Source organism: Malaclemys terrapin, chromosome 4 (assembly GCF_027887155.1).
Source record: "Malaclemys terrapin pileata isolate rMalTer1 chromosome 4, rMalTer1.hap1, whole genome shotgun sequence".
Classification (NCBI taxonomy): domain Eukaryota; kingdom Metazoa; phylum Chordata; order Testudines; family Emydidae; genus Malaclemys; species Malaclemys terrapin.
Genome location: NC_071508.1, coordinates 41,722,426 through 41,739,549, shown reverse-complemented (window position 1 = coordinate 41,739,549; position 17,124 = coordinate 41,722,426). Strand labels below are relative to the sequence as shown.

Sequence of the window (17,124 nt, the reverse complement as noted above, 5' to 3'; positions counted from 1 at the left end):
GGTCCAAGCCTGATGCCCTAATGCAGTACAAATAATAAGGGCTGGTCTACACTGGGGGGGGGGGGGGGAAATCGATCCAAGATACGCAACTTCAGCTACACGAATAGCATAGCTGAAGTCGAAGTATCTTGGATTGAATTACCTGGGGTCCACACGGTGCAGGATCGATGGCTGCGGCTCCCCCATCGACTGCGCTATCGCCGCTCGCTCTGGTGGAGTTCCGGAGTCGACAGTGAGCGCATTCGGGGAATCGATATATCGTGTCTTAACGAGACGCGATATATCGATCCCGGATAAATCGATTGCTACCCGCCAATACGGCGGGTAGTGAAAACGTACCCAAAAACAGACCAAAAAACGTAGACTAAGTCTTAGCACTCTCACTTTAAAATAATAAGACCTAGCTCTTCTACAGCACTTTTCATCAGTGGCCCCAAAAGCTCTTCATAAAGCAGATCAGTATCATTCTCCCCATTTTACAGATGGAGAAACTGAGGCATGGGGAGGGAAGAAACTTGCCAAAAGTCACCCAGCAAAGTAGAGCTGGGAATTGAACCCAGGTCTCATGACAAAAAACAGGAAATTAAGGGAGCAGTGTTTAAAAATACCCAAGGGATTTAAGAACAGACCCCATTAACAGTCAAACAGGATGTGTGTACCAAACCCACTAAGTGCCTGCAGAACACATTTAATTGAATCATAGAATATCAGGGTTGGAAAGAACCTCAGGAGATCATCTAGTCCAACCCCCTGTTCAAAGCAGGACCAATCCCCAGACAGATTTTTTGCCCCAGATCCCTAAATGGCCCCCTCGGGGATTGAACTCACAACCCTGGATTTAGCAGGCCAATGCTCAAACCACTGAGCTAGCCCTCCCCCAAAAGTTACCTCCCCTGACCCCGAAAGCTTTTATATTTGAGCTGGTCAACATTTTTCAGAGATTTTTCTCCTAAAAAAATGGTCTTTTTTTCCAACAGTTTTTTTGCATAAATGTTGTCATTGACTTTTTTCATTTTTCATGACCTGAAATAGGATTATCAATATTTTTAATTGACCAAACCCCCAGATTTTAGTAAACAAAACATGTCCATTTTGAACTCTCTGAAACAAAAATATCAACACTTTGTGATTTCCCCTTTTCCCTACAGTTCTCAACTAGCTCAGCTTTGAATTCATCTTTTTAAAATGCTAGTTTGACTGACACAAATTCAATCTTAACATTAATTTCACTATATGTTTCTGCTGAACAGACTCCATCTAGTGGACAATACCATGCAAAATATTCCATTTAACTGGGACAACTCTTTTACTGGGATATTTCTTGGAGGTGTGACAGACCCAGACCAGTGGGGTACAGGAGTCTGGTAGAGGGCAAATATACTGGTCACTGGATGAGTAGTTTTCTGTTCCCTGAGTGACCAGAGCAGGGGCTGCACTAGAGTAATCAGGAACCTGCTAGAACCAGTTAAGGCAGGCCGGCTAATTAGGACACCTGTAGCCAATTAAGAAGCAGCTTCTAGAATCAATTAAGGCAGGCTAATCAGGGCACCTGGGTTTTAAAAAAGAGCTCACCCCAGTTTGTGGGGTGAGTGTGAGGAGCTGGGAGCAAGAGGTGCAAGGAGCTGAGAGTGAGAGGGTGTGCTGCTGGAGGACTGAGGAGCCCAAGTGTTATCAGACACCAGGAGGAAGGTCCTGTGGTGAGACTAAGGAAGGTGTTGGGAGGAGGCCATGGGGAAGTAGCCCAGGGAGTTGTAGCTGTCATGCAGCTGTTACAGGAGGCACTATAGACAACTGCAGTCCACAGGGCCCTGGGCTGGAACCCGGAGTAGAGGGTGGGCCCGGGTTCCCCCCAAACCTCCCAATTGACCTGGACTGTTGGTTCTCCCAGAGGGGAAGGTCTCTGGGCTGTTCCCCAACCCACATGGTGAATCTCTGAGGCAAGAAAATCCGCCAATAAGCGCAGGACCCACCAAGATAGAGGAGGAACTTTGTCACAGGGGACAGAGGTGAATGGCTCTGTTTAACTGGGATGGTAATATCATTATGGTAAAAGTGAGCAGGTAGTGCTGTTTCAGATCAGTTTCCCAGTTCTTTTTCTTAGCGTGTGAGCAAGTTTTTAGTCTTAAAAGAAATGCTTGTGACATGGTTAGTTTTGTTATGCAAGGCTCCAAAGAGGAAATTTTGTGAGCAGCAAGAGAGTTTGCTCTCTGCCTTGGTCTCTCACTGGAGTCAGTTCTTGAGTTAGAGTTGCTCCCTGGGAACTGGTCATTGGTGTTGGCAGAGAGTCTTAAAAGAAGGGATTTCCCTGCATGCTGTTTGATCTCTCTTTCTGAATTGATATATGTGCATAAATAAAACAAGTGACACTTTGGGTATACCCAGACTCTACCTCACTGATTTCCCCTTCACTGGAAAACACCCAGCAAGGCCTTGGAATTCTGCTACTGCCAGGCAGAGGGGCAACACTGATCTCAGAAGAAGGAGCAATGATATTATCAATTTCACATACTGGGGACACATTTACCCTGTTGCAAGTGACTAAGTGGTGCTTAGACAGATATACAAGTCTAGTCTTAAAGAAGCTGTCAGATTTCAAAAGAAATAAGATAGGAATGAAGCCGGTATCATTTTATTCACTCCAGCATTTTATGGCATTTACTATCTTTTTGGAACGTTGCCTGTTTATAACCTCTTCTCTTAAATCAGGCAAGGTTGTCCATGGGGATGCTTGCTGCATGGTACATCTAAATTCCTTTGGATGGTAACCAAAGACCATTCTACCTTAGTCTAGTGAAGAAGTTATATTTTTTAGGCAAGGTGGTCAGTTCTGGTGGGGTTTAGGGCAAATGTTTAATTTTAAAAACTATTTCTCTGGGCCAAAAACTTTTGCCTGGGCTGGTAGATCAGTGACCATTTCAAGGAACGTCTCAGATGAACCAACGAGGGTAGAGACTGATGATCTACATCATTAGAAAGTTGGACACTCCAGGTTTTGACTGATGTATGGCAGCTTTTTCTACCTATCATGGTTCATGATGTATCCAATCATACGAGTCACATTTGAGCTGTGCATATATGTCCACTGTGTCCTGCTCTTTGGAGCAGCAGCCTGGCCTAGGACCCAGCCCAACCCACTCCTATTCATATTTAAAAGAGAATCCTGAAAACGAGGAGGGAAAAAAATCCTACCGGCTGAGGAATGTGTAGCCATTTATTTAAAAGAATGATCTGCCCTGGGGTGAATGCTCCATCTGAGGGGATGGCTAATGACGTATGCATCAGATCTGAATTACCCAGGTTCTCTGGGTGTTCAGATTCAAGTCCCAACAGGGTCAATTTACTCCCTCATCTTTTTAGATGGATCAGTTAAGCTCCAGGCAGTGCATTGTGCAGTGATCTACAAATAAGACCTTAAAGACTAAGGTCCTCTGCATGGCTGTTGAAGACTTCATGGTTCTTTTGGAAAGACAAAACTCATCTCTTTGCCTAAATCCTCCCCATGCCCATGGTTGTGCTGTGTACTGTGCACCAATTAGTTGCCATCCTGACGACAGCGATATTTCATAGCTGAAACGTGAGTCTATAACCTGCAAAGTTCTTTGGGGAAAGTGCTGCATTAAAGGCCACTGGTGAGTATTCAGGCTAGATATCCCAGACTCCCTGGCATTTCTAATGCAGCACATGAACTTGACACAAGGTTGGAATACAAAATGCCAAGGCAACACTTTTGAAAGCATGTTCTTGAAGATAACCAGCAGTGCCAGGTCAACTTCTCTCAATCTGTGCTTCACTGTAAGATCAGACCAGGACAGGATTTGAGACTTACTCTTCAAAGACCTGGGCTACTCCGAGCTGCTCCATCATTGAATAAAATCGCTTCTCCTCTTCGTCGTCTGTCTGGTCCAAATCATCTGACCAGCCTGACTCAAAGGTCTCCTCATGTCTGAAGTGATCTGTGCTCCCAGACCCTTGGTACAGCTCAATCCCTATGAACTTCCCTGCAGGAAGGGGGAGGAGGGAAGAGGGAGCAGAAAGTCACATTATATTTAGCACTAGAAAAGCTCTTTGAGGGGCAGCCTGAACCAGCTTCATTAGATATGGCCAAATCCAATGGTGCCTATTAAACACTGACCTCAGACAGCAAACAGAGAGCCTCTTCCCGTATCATTATCAACGGGACGAAATCGGTCAGTATCCAGTCAGAGCTGAAGCACCCCCCTACTGGAGGTTCAGGAACTCAGGACTTTCAGCTGATGTGCGTTTAGAGTTCAGTTCATTACACCACAGTTCAGGCATGATAAGAATGGAAGGATGGGTCTGCACTTAAGGCAGTAGACTGGTGCTGGGGGTTCAAGTCCCAGCTTTGGCACAAGCTCCTTATGTGATCTCAGGCAAGTCACTGAATTGTTCTGTGCCTCCATTTCCCAGTCTGTAAAATGGAGATAAAAATCCTTCCTCTCTCCTGCCCTGTGTCTACCTTGACTGTTTAGATTGAAAGCTCTTTGAGGCAGGGCCTGTCTCTCGCTATGTGTTTATACAGTGCCTAGCACAGAGTCTCTCTGATCTCACTTGGGACCTCTAGGGGTTCTACCATAATATTAGTAATTCTCCTCTCACCCAGCTCATCTCCCCAAGTACTATGCTGAACAAAACTGGGACAGCTCTCTGAACAAGGCCCCCTCCTCCTCAGGTCTCAGTTCATCCAGAGCGCTACACTAGTAGGGTGGCAAATATTGGGAGTTGAGATGGAAAAGAGGGGGGAGGAAATTCTTCCTAAAGGAATACATCAAGTAGCTCTCTCTAGAAAAAAAACTCAAGATTTTAATGCCAAAAGGGACCATTATGATAATCTAATCTGGCCTCTTGTATAGCATAGGCTGGAAGACCTCACGCAGTGATTCCTGCATCATGCCCATCACTTATGTTGGAGTTATAGTGTTACTTCAGTACCTGCAAAGATACTGGAACAAATGATTAAACACTCAATTTATAAGCACCTAGAGGATAATAAAGTTGTAAGGAATAGTCAGCATGGTTTTGTCAAGAACAAATCATGCCAAACCAACCTGATTTCCTTTTACTGGCCTGGTGGATGGGGGAGAAGCAGAAGACAGGATATACCTTGATTTTAGTAAGCCTTTTGACTCAAGGCTTGTCTTCACAGATCAAGGCTGCTGCAATCAATGCAGCAAGTGTCAATTTAGCGGGTCTAGTGAAGGCCCGCTAAATCAACGGCAGAGCGCTCTCCGGTTGACCTGGTACTCCACCTCCCCAAGAGGAGTAAGGGAAGTTGACAGGAGAGCATCTCCTGTCGATGCAGTGCAGTGAAGACACTGCAGTAAATCGACCTAAGCTACGTCGACTCCAGTTATGTTACACTACTACAGCTATGTGAATAACGTAGGTCAATTTACCCCCATAATGAAGACAAGCCCTCAGTCCCACATGACATTCTCATAAGCAAACTAGGGAAACGCAGTCTAGATTAAATTAATATAAGGTGGATACACAAATGGTTGAAAAACCATACTCAGAGTAGTCATCAATGGGTCCCTGTCAAATTGGGATGGCATATCTAGAAGGGACCCGCAGGAGTCAGTCCTGAGTCCAGTACTAGTCAATAATGACTTGGATACCAGAGTGGAAAGTATGCTTATAAAATTTGCAGATGACACCAAGCTGGGAGGGGTTGCAAGCATTTTGGAGAACAGAATTAGAATTCAAAACAACCTTGATACCTTGGCAAGACCTTGACAATTGGTTTGAATTCACCAAGATGAAATTCAGTAAAGATAAATGCAAAGTACTTCACTTAGGAAGGAAAAAATCAAATGCACAGCAACATAATGGGGAATAATTGGCCACGTGGTGCTGAAAAGGATCTTGGGGTTATAATGGATCAAGATTGACTATGGGTTAACAAGGTAATGCAGTTGGCTAATATCATTCTGGGGTGTATTAATGGGAGTGTTGTATGTAAAACACGGAAGATGATTATTCCACTCTATTCAGCACTGGTGAAGCCTCAGCTGGAACACTGTGTCCAGTTCCGGGCGTTGCACTTCAGGAAAGATGTGGACAAATTGGAGGAAGTCCACAGGACAACAAAAATGATAAAAAGTTTAGAAAACCTGACTTATGAAAAAAGTCAAAACTGGACATGTTTAGTCTTGCGAAAAGATGGCTGGGGTGAGGGGAACCTAATAAGTCTTCAAATATGTTAAGTGCTATTATAAAGAGGACGGTGATCAATTTTTCTCTGTAGCAAGGGAGATTTCGGTTAGATATTAGGAAACACTTCTTGATATAAGGGAAGTTAAAGCTCAGGGAATTGGCTTCCAAGGAGATTGTGAATTCCCCATCACTGGAAGTTTTTAAGAACAGGTTAGACAAACACTGCTCAGGGCTGGTGTAGGTTTACTTGGTCCTGCCTCAGCACAGGGGGATGGACTAGATGACTTCTCTCAGTTCCTTTCAGCCCTGCATTTCCATGATTCTAGCTTTTAAAAAGACATCCAGTCTGGACTTAAAGATAAGCAAGCAGAGGCACAGGGAGGCAGTGTCTAGTTTCCTGAGCTAGGAACTTCTGGGTTCTAATCCCTGAAATATAGTTATGACTCTGGGGAAACCACCTAACCCAGGAGTGGGCAAACTTTTTGGCCTGAGGGACGCATCGGGTTTCGTAAATTGTATGGAGGACCAGTTGGGGAGGGGGTTGTGGCCTGGCCCCCACCTCCTATCTGCGCCCCCCCCCAGGACTCCTGCCCCATGCAACCCCCTCTGGTCCCTGACGGGGGCCCCCCTGGAACCCCTACCCCATCCACCCCCCCCGTTCCCTGTCCTCTAACTGCCCCTGGACCCCTGCTGCCTCATCCAACCCCTCCTCTCATTCCTGATGCCCCCCCCGGGATCCCTACCACCCCATCCAACCCCCCCTCCTTCCTGACTGCCCCCTGCTGCCCCATCCAACCCCCCCCCCCGACTGCCCCCCGGGACCTCTGCCCCCATTCAACTCCGCTGTTCCCCTGCCTTCTGACTGCCCCGCCCCCTATCCACACCCCTGCCCCCTGACCACCCCCCCGAAATCCCCTGCCCTCTATCCAAACCCCCCTGCTCCGTGCCCCCTTACTGTGCTGCCTGGAGCACTGGTGGCTGGCGGCGCTACAGCCACGCTGCCCGGCTGGAGTTGGGCCATGCCGCTGCCGCCGCCGCCACCACCACCGCACAGCACAGAGACCAGGTCAGGATGGGCTCTGTAGCTGTGAGCCCCAGGAGCTCACAGCCCCGCCACCCAGAGCATTGCTCTGGCGACGGAGCGAGCTGAGGTTGCGGGGGAGGGACTGGGACTAGCTCGGGGGCTGGGCAGGATGGTCCCTGCGGGCCGTAGTTTGCCCACCTCTGACCTAACCCCTCTGTGCCTCAAGTCAATAGCAGAGTAGACTCTTAACTCGATCCTTCCTGGCTCCAAGCTGCATGCTCAGACCACATGTCTACTGCATCCTTTCCATTACCTACAGACCGTGTTTTGGTATGTCATTTGTATGAGACACACTACAGTAAAGCACGGTGTTTTGTCTTATTTTGAATGAGATCCTGTCATTCCTCTCAGCCTGCCCCTAATAGCCTTGGTCAGCGCTCTCTGCCAATTCATACTATGAAAACTTCAGTCTCAATTCTCTTATCAGTGGAAGACCATAAACATGTTTGGGCAGTTGCCATTCTCTGACATGTGGAACATGCCCAGGAAATAGGTGAGTTGCACTGTAATAAAAGTGTATCCTTCTGTAGTAGCAGCAGTTTAACTCTCTGCGCTTGAAGTGACTGCTGTAACCTACAGGCTTGATGCCAGCATACAGTGCCAAGTCCGGTATGGAAGGCAGGCCTGCTGCTATTCCTGCTTGATCAAATTAACCCATAAACCTACGAGCAATGCTGGAGAGCAGAGTACCTAGCACTGCTTATCTCCCATTATTGTTATCTGGCCAACCATTTGCCACATGCCAGTTACTCATATAAAGAGTCCCTGATCCAGAGAGCTTAAAATCGAAAGACGCAGAATATAGGAAGTACCAGGTCACACAGAAGCTGGGTCAGGTTAGACATTTGTAAATATACTTGTGTGTTTCTGCAGTTTTTTATAAACAAAACCCAGCTCGGTTAGTGCCAAACGCTCTATATCAGAGGCTCTTCCTGCTGTCCAGGTCTATTCCTTGAGGTGTCTCTTAAAATCCCCTGATTAACCACCAAGCCACTCCAGTTTCAATCATAGAATATCAGGGTTGGAAGGGACATCAGGAGGTCATGTAGTCCAACCCTCTGCTCAAAGCAGGACCAATCCCCAGACAGATTTTTACCCCAGTTCCCTAAATGGCCCCCTCAGGGATTGAACTCACAACCCTGGATTTAGCAGGCCAAAGCTCAAACCACTGAGCTATTCCTCCCCCCATAGGTCAGACTCAAGTAAAACTGGAGTAACAGAGCAATAAATCAGGCTCACTGTCTGTTGTGTTAATTTTGATGGCGTAAGTGGGCTTGTAGAATCAACATGACCTTGTCTTGAGAGAAAGGTCTCCTTTAGATTAAGGAGATGGTAACACATACACTTGGGCCAAGATTTTCACAAGTGGTTACCAATTCTGAGTGCTCCATTTTTGGATGCCCAACTTGAGACAAGGGAAAGCACTGAGTATCCGCCCTCTTAAAACCAGGACTTTTAGAGTATCTTATAAGAACATAAGAATGGTCACATTGGGTCAGACAATGGTTCACCTAGCCCAGTATCCTGTCTTCTGACAGTGGCCAGTGTCAAATGCTTCAGAGGGAATGAACAGAACAGGGCAATTAGTGAGTGATCTGTCCCCTGTTGTCCAATCCCAGCTTCTGGCAATCAAAGGCTTAGGGACACTCAGAGCATGGGGCTGCATCCCTGACCATTTTGGCAAATAGCAATTGATGGACCTATCCTCCATGAACTTATCTAGTTCTTTTTTGAACCCCATTATAGTTTTGGCCTTCACAACATCCACTGGCAACGATTTCCACAAGTTGACTGTGCGTTGTGTGAAGAAGTACTTCCTTTTGTTTGTTTTAAACCTGCTGTCTATTAATTTCATTGGGTGATTGGTTCTTGTATTATGTGAAGGAGTAAATAACACTTCCGTATTCACTTTCTCCATACCATTCATGATTTTTTTTAGACATCTATCATATCCCCCTTTAGTCATCTCTTTTCTAAACTAAACAGTCCCAGTCGTTTTAATCTCTCTTCATACAGTAGCTGTTCCAGACCCCTAATCGTTTTTGGTGCCTTTCTCTGTACTTTCTCCAATTCTAATATATCTTTTCTGAGATGGGGTGACCAGAACTACATGCAGTATTAAAAGCGTGGTTGTCCCATGGATTTAGATACTGGCATTATGTTGTTGTTTTTTTTTTTTTTTTGGTCTTATTTATCCCTGTCCTAACGGTTCTGAATATTGCTAGCTTTTTTGGGTGCTGCTGCATATTGAACAAATTTTTTCAGAAAACTAACCACAATGACACCAAGATCTCTTTCTTCACTGGTAACAACTAATTTAGATCCCATCATTTCGTATGTATAATTGGGATTATGTTTTCCAATGTGCATTACTTTGCATTTATCAATTTCATCTGCCATTTTGTTGCTCAGTCAGCCAGTTTTGTGAGATACCTTTGTAGCTCTTCACAGTCAGCTTTGGTCTTAACTACCTTGAGTAATTTTGTATCATCTGGAAACATTGTCACCCCACTGTTTACCCCCTTTTCCAGATCATTTATGAATATGTTAAACAGCACAGGTCCCAGTACAGATCCTTGGGGACCCTCCTATTTACTTCTCTCCAATATGAAAACTGATCATTTATTCCTACCCTTTGTTGCTTGTTTTTTCAGCAGTTACTGATCCATGACAGGACATTCCCTCTTATCCCAATACTGCTTTCTTTACTTAAGAGCCTTTGGTGTGGGACCTTGTCAAAGACTTTCAGAAAGTTCAAGTAAACTGTATTAACCGGATCACCATTGTCCACATGCTTGATGGTACCCTCAAAGAATTCTAATAGATTGGTGAGGTATGATTTCCCTTTACAAGAGCTGTGTTGACTCTCCCCCAACATGTTCATCTACATGTCTGGCTGAAAGAACAGATAAATCAATTTGCCTGGTACTGAAATTAGGCTTACCAGCCTGCAATTGCCAGGATCACTTTTGGAGCCTTTTTTAAAAAAATCCATGTCACATTAGCTATTCTCCAGTCATCTGATACAGAAGCTGATTTAAGTAATAGGTTACATACCACAGTTAATAGTTCTGCAGTTTCATATTTGAGTTTCTTCAGAACTCTCGGGTGAATACCATTTGGTCCTGCTGACTTATTACTGTTTAATTTATCAATTTGTTCCAAACCTCATCTACTGACTTCTCAATCTGGGACAGTTCCTCAGATTCGTGACCTAAAAAGAATGGCTCAGATGTGGGAATTTCCCTCACATCCTCTACAGTGAAGACCAATGCAAAAAAATTCATTTTGCTTCTCCACAACAGCCTTGTCTTCCCCAAGTGCTCTTTTAGCACTGCTATTGTCTAGTGGCCCATTAATTATTTGGAAGGCTTCCTCCTTTTGATGTTTTTAAAAAAAAAATGCTTTTGCTGTTAGTCTGTGTCTCTTTTGCTAGTTGCTCTTCAAATTCTTTTCTGGCCTGCCTAATTATACTTGACTTGATAGAGTTTATGCTCCTTTCTATTTTTCTCACCAGGATTTGACTTTGTTTTTAAAGGATGTCTTTTTGAGCCTATCTGCCTCTTTTACACCATTGTTTAGCTATAGTAGCATGTTTTGATCCTCTTGCTGTTTTTTGTTTTCATTTATTAGTACTTTTATTTCATACTATTTTTATTTGTTGTTTTTGTCTCAAGTTGAAGTATCCCAAATTCCAAGTCACTTTTGGAAAATCTCGGCCCTGATTCATACATTATCTCTCTGCTCTGAGCCAGAGGGACATTAAACTGTCTATGTAGCCTAGCCACACAACCCAACACACACAGAGATGCCTCTTATTTAAACAATCAAAGCCAACAGAGTGTATTTTCTAAGACTTCATGACCAGCAGGAGGAATGGAGTGGAGGTCATGGAGGTCATTTTGTTATAAACATTCCTCTCCCTCATCAATTGTGTCTTGAGCTGCATCAGCAGCTGCTACTGTGGACCTGTTTACAGTACCAGCACTTTCTAGTGGCTAATAGAGTACTGTAACCAACAGGAAAGCAGGACTTCATCTCTCTTCACTGTATTATCAAACCAACAGCACTTCCATCAGCACACAGGACAGCTGAAGTGCTGCATCATATAAATCCATAAAGGCATAAATCTCTACTAGTGAGGGTAATTAACCATGGGAACAACTTACCAAGAATGGTGACGGATTCGCCAACACTGGCCATTTTTTAAATCAAGGTTGGATGCTTGTCTAAAAGATGCTCTCTAGGAATTATTGTGGGGAAGTCCTATGTTACACAGATGGTCAGATCAGATGATCACAATGGTCCCCTCTGGCCTTGAAATCTATGCATGGAGCTGATTTCCAAGGTGCAGATTTTGTCCCCTCATAAAATAATGTTCCTTATGCAGCCGGTTGACCTGGGATTTCCTGCCTGCTGTGAACACCAGAGAGAAGCCCAGGCATGGCATGTGGCCAGTTATCCCCATCAACTGTCTCACATCAGAGAGGTTTAGAGATGTGGCTAGCAGTTATGCGGAAGTACTGCAGAAGCTGATAAAAGGAATGTTCTACAGGACTGGAACGACAGGAATGCTTAGGAGGGTTGGGAGACATCTCAGGGTTATGATATATACACACACGAGTAAGGTTAATATTAGTATAGGGTGGAGAAGAAACAAGGAGGGTTGGGCTAACTGGTTGCAGGCAGTTGGCAGGTGAATATTTAGAGCCAATGAGCTCTGTTCCCTCTCTCCTATATATGTTTCAACACATACACACTGCATTACCCACGTGTATCTGCTGCTCTTACCTAGTCCCATGCTGAACTCGACAGGTGTCAGATACCCATTATTGTCCTGCTCCAGGCTTTCAAAGACAGCCTCCAGCTGTTCTGGGGTCAGGGGCAGTTCGCTCTGCAGCCGCTGGACAAACAGGAGGAGGAACAAAATAAATACCAAACTCTGGACCCACCTACAGCCCAACTCAAGTCTTTCCAATGACTCCCAGTGGGCTTGGATCAGTGCCCTCACACCCACCCTACTGGGAGTGAGATGCTACAACTGTTAAGGCAATGCCACTGAGCCAGTATGAAGTAATTTGGAATCCCATCAGCACAGGGAACTGGATTAATGGGCAGGACTGTGCAGAGGACATTTTGCTTTCTACAGGTTTCTTCCAGGATTGGCCCTTATCCCCAACCTCTTCCAGTACCACCTGTTATGTTTTTAGTTGTCCTATCATCTACTGGGTTTTTCCTGTCATTCTGACTGAAGAGGGCTGGCTGTGGCTCTCTCAGAGCATCAACAGCTCTTTGTGGCCAGTTAGAAGTACTGCTTATGGCATAACAATGCGGTATTATGGGTACCAGCGCCCTCACCCATGCTACTCCTATCAAAGAGGACACATGGTCATGGGAACTGGGATTCAGAAGATGATCTGGGTTGAACTCCCTGCTCTGCCACAAACTTCTTGTGTGGCCTTGGGCAAGTCATTTCATTTCATCTTTGTGCCTCAGTTCCCCATTTGTAAAAGGAGAATGATACAAATCTAAATAGACAAAGGGTGGGAGAAAGAAGATTAACTCTTCAGGGCAGGGACTAATCTCTTAATATGTGTATGTTCAGCTCCCAGCACAATGGGCCATGATCTCAGCTGGGCCTCCTTAGAGTTACCATAATACACATAGCAAAAACCACAGCAGAGATCCTAATAGTGCTTGTTAAACATACAGCTCTGGCTTAAGTTTAATAAAACCTCTTCTTAAAAGCACATGAAACTAAGCATTGCACAACCCAATACAAAATGACTCAACAACTCTTGTTTATTAAACATAGTATATGCCGGTAATCTTAATTGTTCAGAAAGAGCTGGGACAGAACAGAATCCCAGTGTGACCTTCCCGATATGTATACTAAAGGGAATTATCCTGCTTTTGATACAGCAGTAAAACCCCAAGATTTTAACTCAAAATAGACAGCAGAGAGATGCCTCTCTCCAGATCACAATCATAATTCAGTCCTGGAGTTAGTTTTTAAAGGAGAGAGACCATCCACAGACATTATAGGTACAACCAAGGTGAGAAAAATCATGCAATGTGGCCTGTTATGGGGGCCATGGTGGGGAGATAGGACAATATTTTTGTAAAATAAATCCCCTTCTCCCACCCCGCACACTAGAGTAGGTCGGGGTAGTGGTGATGGTAAAGGGGGTGAGTTTTTGGGAAAATTCTGACAACTTTCCTCCTTCTCCACCCCAAAATTAGAAATTTCCATCAAAATGTTGTTTAAAAAAAAAAAATCACTCTGCTTCAGTTCTCTCTGTTTTCCAGTGGGCTACTGGTGCAGTCCACCTGAGAGGGGCCATGAAACAACAGAGGTTATACATGGCCTGACCAAGAGCACCCAGCAAGTGTGTGGTAAAGCAGTCCCCCTTGAGTGCAGCCTTCTGGCTCACCTGGTTCCATAGCTTCCTGCCCAGAAGCAGAGCAGGAGGGATTCTTCTCCTTACCTGCATGTCCAGCTTGGTGATGAAGCCCTTCTCCTCCTTGTCACACAACTGAAAGAGCTCCCTGGCCTTTTCCAGCATCTCCACCTGCACGTCCCCTGCTTCGCTCAGGCGGAGGCTGGAGGAGGCACTGGCAGCCACCCCATCCTCTTCCTCTTCCTCCCAGAGGGCATCCAGGAGCTCTCCCCTCCGGTTCTCCATCTTCCCAAAGCTCTCCCGGCCAGGGTCCAACAGCTGCGGTGGAGGAAGCTGAAACAGTTAAATTAAAATGAACTGCAGTTCACACGTGCTCCAACCCACCACACACAGGCTTCAGAGAGAGGCCAACTCACTGCAGGTTACCTAGTAACATAACTCCTCCTTGGTGGGAAGCACAGTATTGAGAGCCTCTCATGTCTCTGACTGGGGTCACTGGGGAGGCAGGAGAAGAGGCCTCAGATGGAGAGAGGGCAATACCTCTGATTGCCTCACAAAGAGCTGCCAGCTACAAACAAGGCGCAGGCACTGCTGAACCGATATCAGAGAGCTAATGCTGCTGACTGCAATGGGGCTGGCTCTTGCCATGTCCTCACACAAAGACGTGCACATCTTCTGCTCAGTCTTGCAGTGAAGTCACAATTCTCCATTGGCAACAGTTGGTTGCTAGGAAAGATTCAACAGGATGGGATCACGAACTAAGAGAAGATGGTACAGAAAGGAGCAAAGCTCTTATTTAAACAAACCGAGCAATTTTCAAGAAGGGCTGCATATTGTTTAAGGCACTGGGCTACGACCCAGGAGAGCTGGGTGCAATTCCTGGTTCTGCCATGGGCAAGTCACTTTAGTCTCTGTGCCTTAATTTCCCACATACACAATGGGATAATAATCCTTCCTTACAGGGGCCACTTTTCCTTCTTATCTCCAAGCCTGCATGTTCTGAGAACTCAAAAGCTGCCAAATAGAATTTTAATCTAAAATGTTAATTTTGTTGAAAGAAACACACACACACACACACACTTCAGCTGCCATTGAAAACAATTTCCAATAAGTTATGAGGATCTAAAAATAAAAGGCATCAACTTGACTATAGCACTGCTACTGTGATACTGTGCATGTATACACACACACACACACACCACCTTCCAAGTGAGAGGTCCAGTACAGTTCCCTATAGACTGTTTTTCCTTATTACCAGTAACACATTTTAAGCTTCCTGAACCAAATTGCTTTAGATTTCAACTCTGCATTGCAGGGGAGGAGTGAGTGGGACAAGAGGATGGAGACAGATTTAACAGCACTAGCCAAGCAATTTATTTAATTTTCAAGAAATTAAAACCATTGTACAGGTGCAAGAACAATAGCTAAGTGAATTTTTGTTTGCACTCTTGATATGCTGGAAGGACAAAGAATGTCATGTACGTAAGCAAGAAGTAACTGACACTAACACAAAAGGACTAGGCAGTTATGTACCACGCTATTGACTTTTTGTTCATTATTGCTATTTGGAGAGTTAAAATGTGGCTCTGCTCTGAAAAGTGAGTAAAAAGGTGCCATTTTTACCCAAGAGATCTCTTCCCTGAGAGCATTCAGAATCAGGTCTCCTGATCTTTAGCAGCAACCATGACGATATATTTATTTACAGTATATTATTCAGCTATCTCTGTGTGCTGTATAGATCTCCAGACAAGCGGTGGTCCCTGGTAAACAACGGAAACTAAACTGGAAGTTGAGCTGTGTGGAAGCCTATTTGTTTGTATCGGTCATTACAGTTGCATTCATTAACCCCCCAACACCACCCCCATTTACTATAATAAGCCTTTATACTTATTGTTCTTGTAGTCCTGTAGAGCCAATAGAACATTTGGAGACTAAGTTGGACTCTGTTCCAGCTTATGTATCATTATCTTAACTGTCAACTCATTCCTGACTGCAGAATCTTTACAGAAAGAACTCAGCTTGATTTTTACATTCTGGGTTGAGACTGCAGGGTTGGCACTCACAAAAACCATCCTTGGACTGTGTAGCTTTATGAATGTCTAAGGAGACAGGTTATGTGGCTATACCTTGATGGGTGATAATTATGGGCAGTAACAGGCTATACTGCAGAAGCTCCCAGGAGAGAAGATCTCATCCAGATCACTGTTTCATAAGTGGGTGATTTCCTCGGCGTCTCCTATCGCATAGGAAAGTTAAACGATTTAATAAAGAGTCATCACTACTACCACTGTTCTTCTAAAACAGACTGGAATAGGCTTATCTTCCTCTGAGCCTGAGGGACACAATTTGGTCAATAGCGTGGTGGAGTAAATTCACACTCAGAGCACTGTAAAGTAAAAAACTTCATGCCCAGGGTTTCAAGCACCACATAATCTGGGCCTTTACCAATGACAGGTGGGAGAGTCTGACAATGCCAACCTTATGTATCTGTTAGCTTAGCTGATTGGAGTCTTGCTGGAGTCCAATGTCATCTTCAGAATGTCACCCTGTAGGAAACAGAGAGCTTGCTCTGTGTGGGGTGTGAGAAGAAGGTGGCTTTGCTGTTTGAGAGAACACTGGGTGATTCTGGAGCTGACACAAAGGTAATTCTGTCTTCTTACTGATGAGTGGCAACGCTGGCCAGAGTGGGAGGGTACCATGGCTGGTGTGTTGGAGAGGAGGGATTGCAAGACAAGAGGAAGAGCAGCATCAGCATTGTACAGATGGGAGGTAACAAGGAACAAAACAAATATGTGAAAAAAAGTCCCATTCAATTATGTCATGCAATAGGGGACAGCCAAAAAATGACAAATTTTTAAAATGCTTGTATACCAATGCTAGAAGTCTAAATAATAAGATGGGTGAACTAGAGTGCCTAGTATTAAATAAGGATATTGACAGAAACCTGGTGGAATGAGGATAATCAATGGGACACAGTAATACCAGGGTACAAAATATATTGGAAGGTCAGAACAGGTCGTGCTGGTGGGGGAGTGGCACTATATGTGAAAGAAAGCGTAGAATCAAATGAAGTAAAAATCTTAAATGAACTAAATTGTACTATAGAATCTCTATGGATAGTAATTCCATGTCTGAAAAATAAGAATATAGCAGGAGGGCTATGTTACAGACCACCTGACCAGGATGGTGTTAGTGACTCTGAAATGCTCAAGGAGATTAGAGAGGCTATTAAAATAAAAAACTCAATAATAATAATGGGGGATTTCAGCTATCCCCACATTGACTGGGTACACCATCACCTCAGGAAGGGATGCTGAGATAAAGTTTCTTGACACCTTAAATGACTGCTTCCTGGAGCAGCTGGTCCTGGAACCCACAAGAGGAGAGGCAATTCTTGATTTAGTCCTAAGTAGAGCACAGGATCAGGTCCAAGAGGTGAATATAGCTGGACCACTCGGTAATAGT

The 17,124-nt window shown here is 44.7% G+C and overlaps 1 protein-coding gene across 2 annotated transcripts in view; it reads right to left on the bottom strand.

Moving 5' to 3' along the window:
* Window positions 1-17,124, bottom strand: part of CRACR2B (calcium release activated channel regulator 2B) — a 71,290-nt gene that overhangs the window by 37,540 nt on the left and 16,626 nt on the right. For both annotated transcript variants that reach the window (XM_054025296.1, XM_054025295.1), the window contains exons 2-4: window positions 13,747-13,992; window positions 12,050-12,161; window positions 3,827-3,998 (exon numbers count right to left, since the gene is read on the bottom strand). In XM_054025296.1, the coding sequence (XP_053881271.1) occupies window positions 3,827-3,998; window positions 12,050-12,161; window positions 13,747-13,992 (530 nt within the window). The remainder of the gene's footprint in view (window positions 1-3,826; window positions 3,999-12,049; window positions 12,162-13,746; window positions 13,993-17,124) is intronic.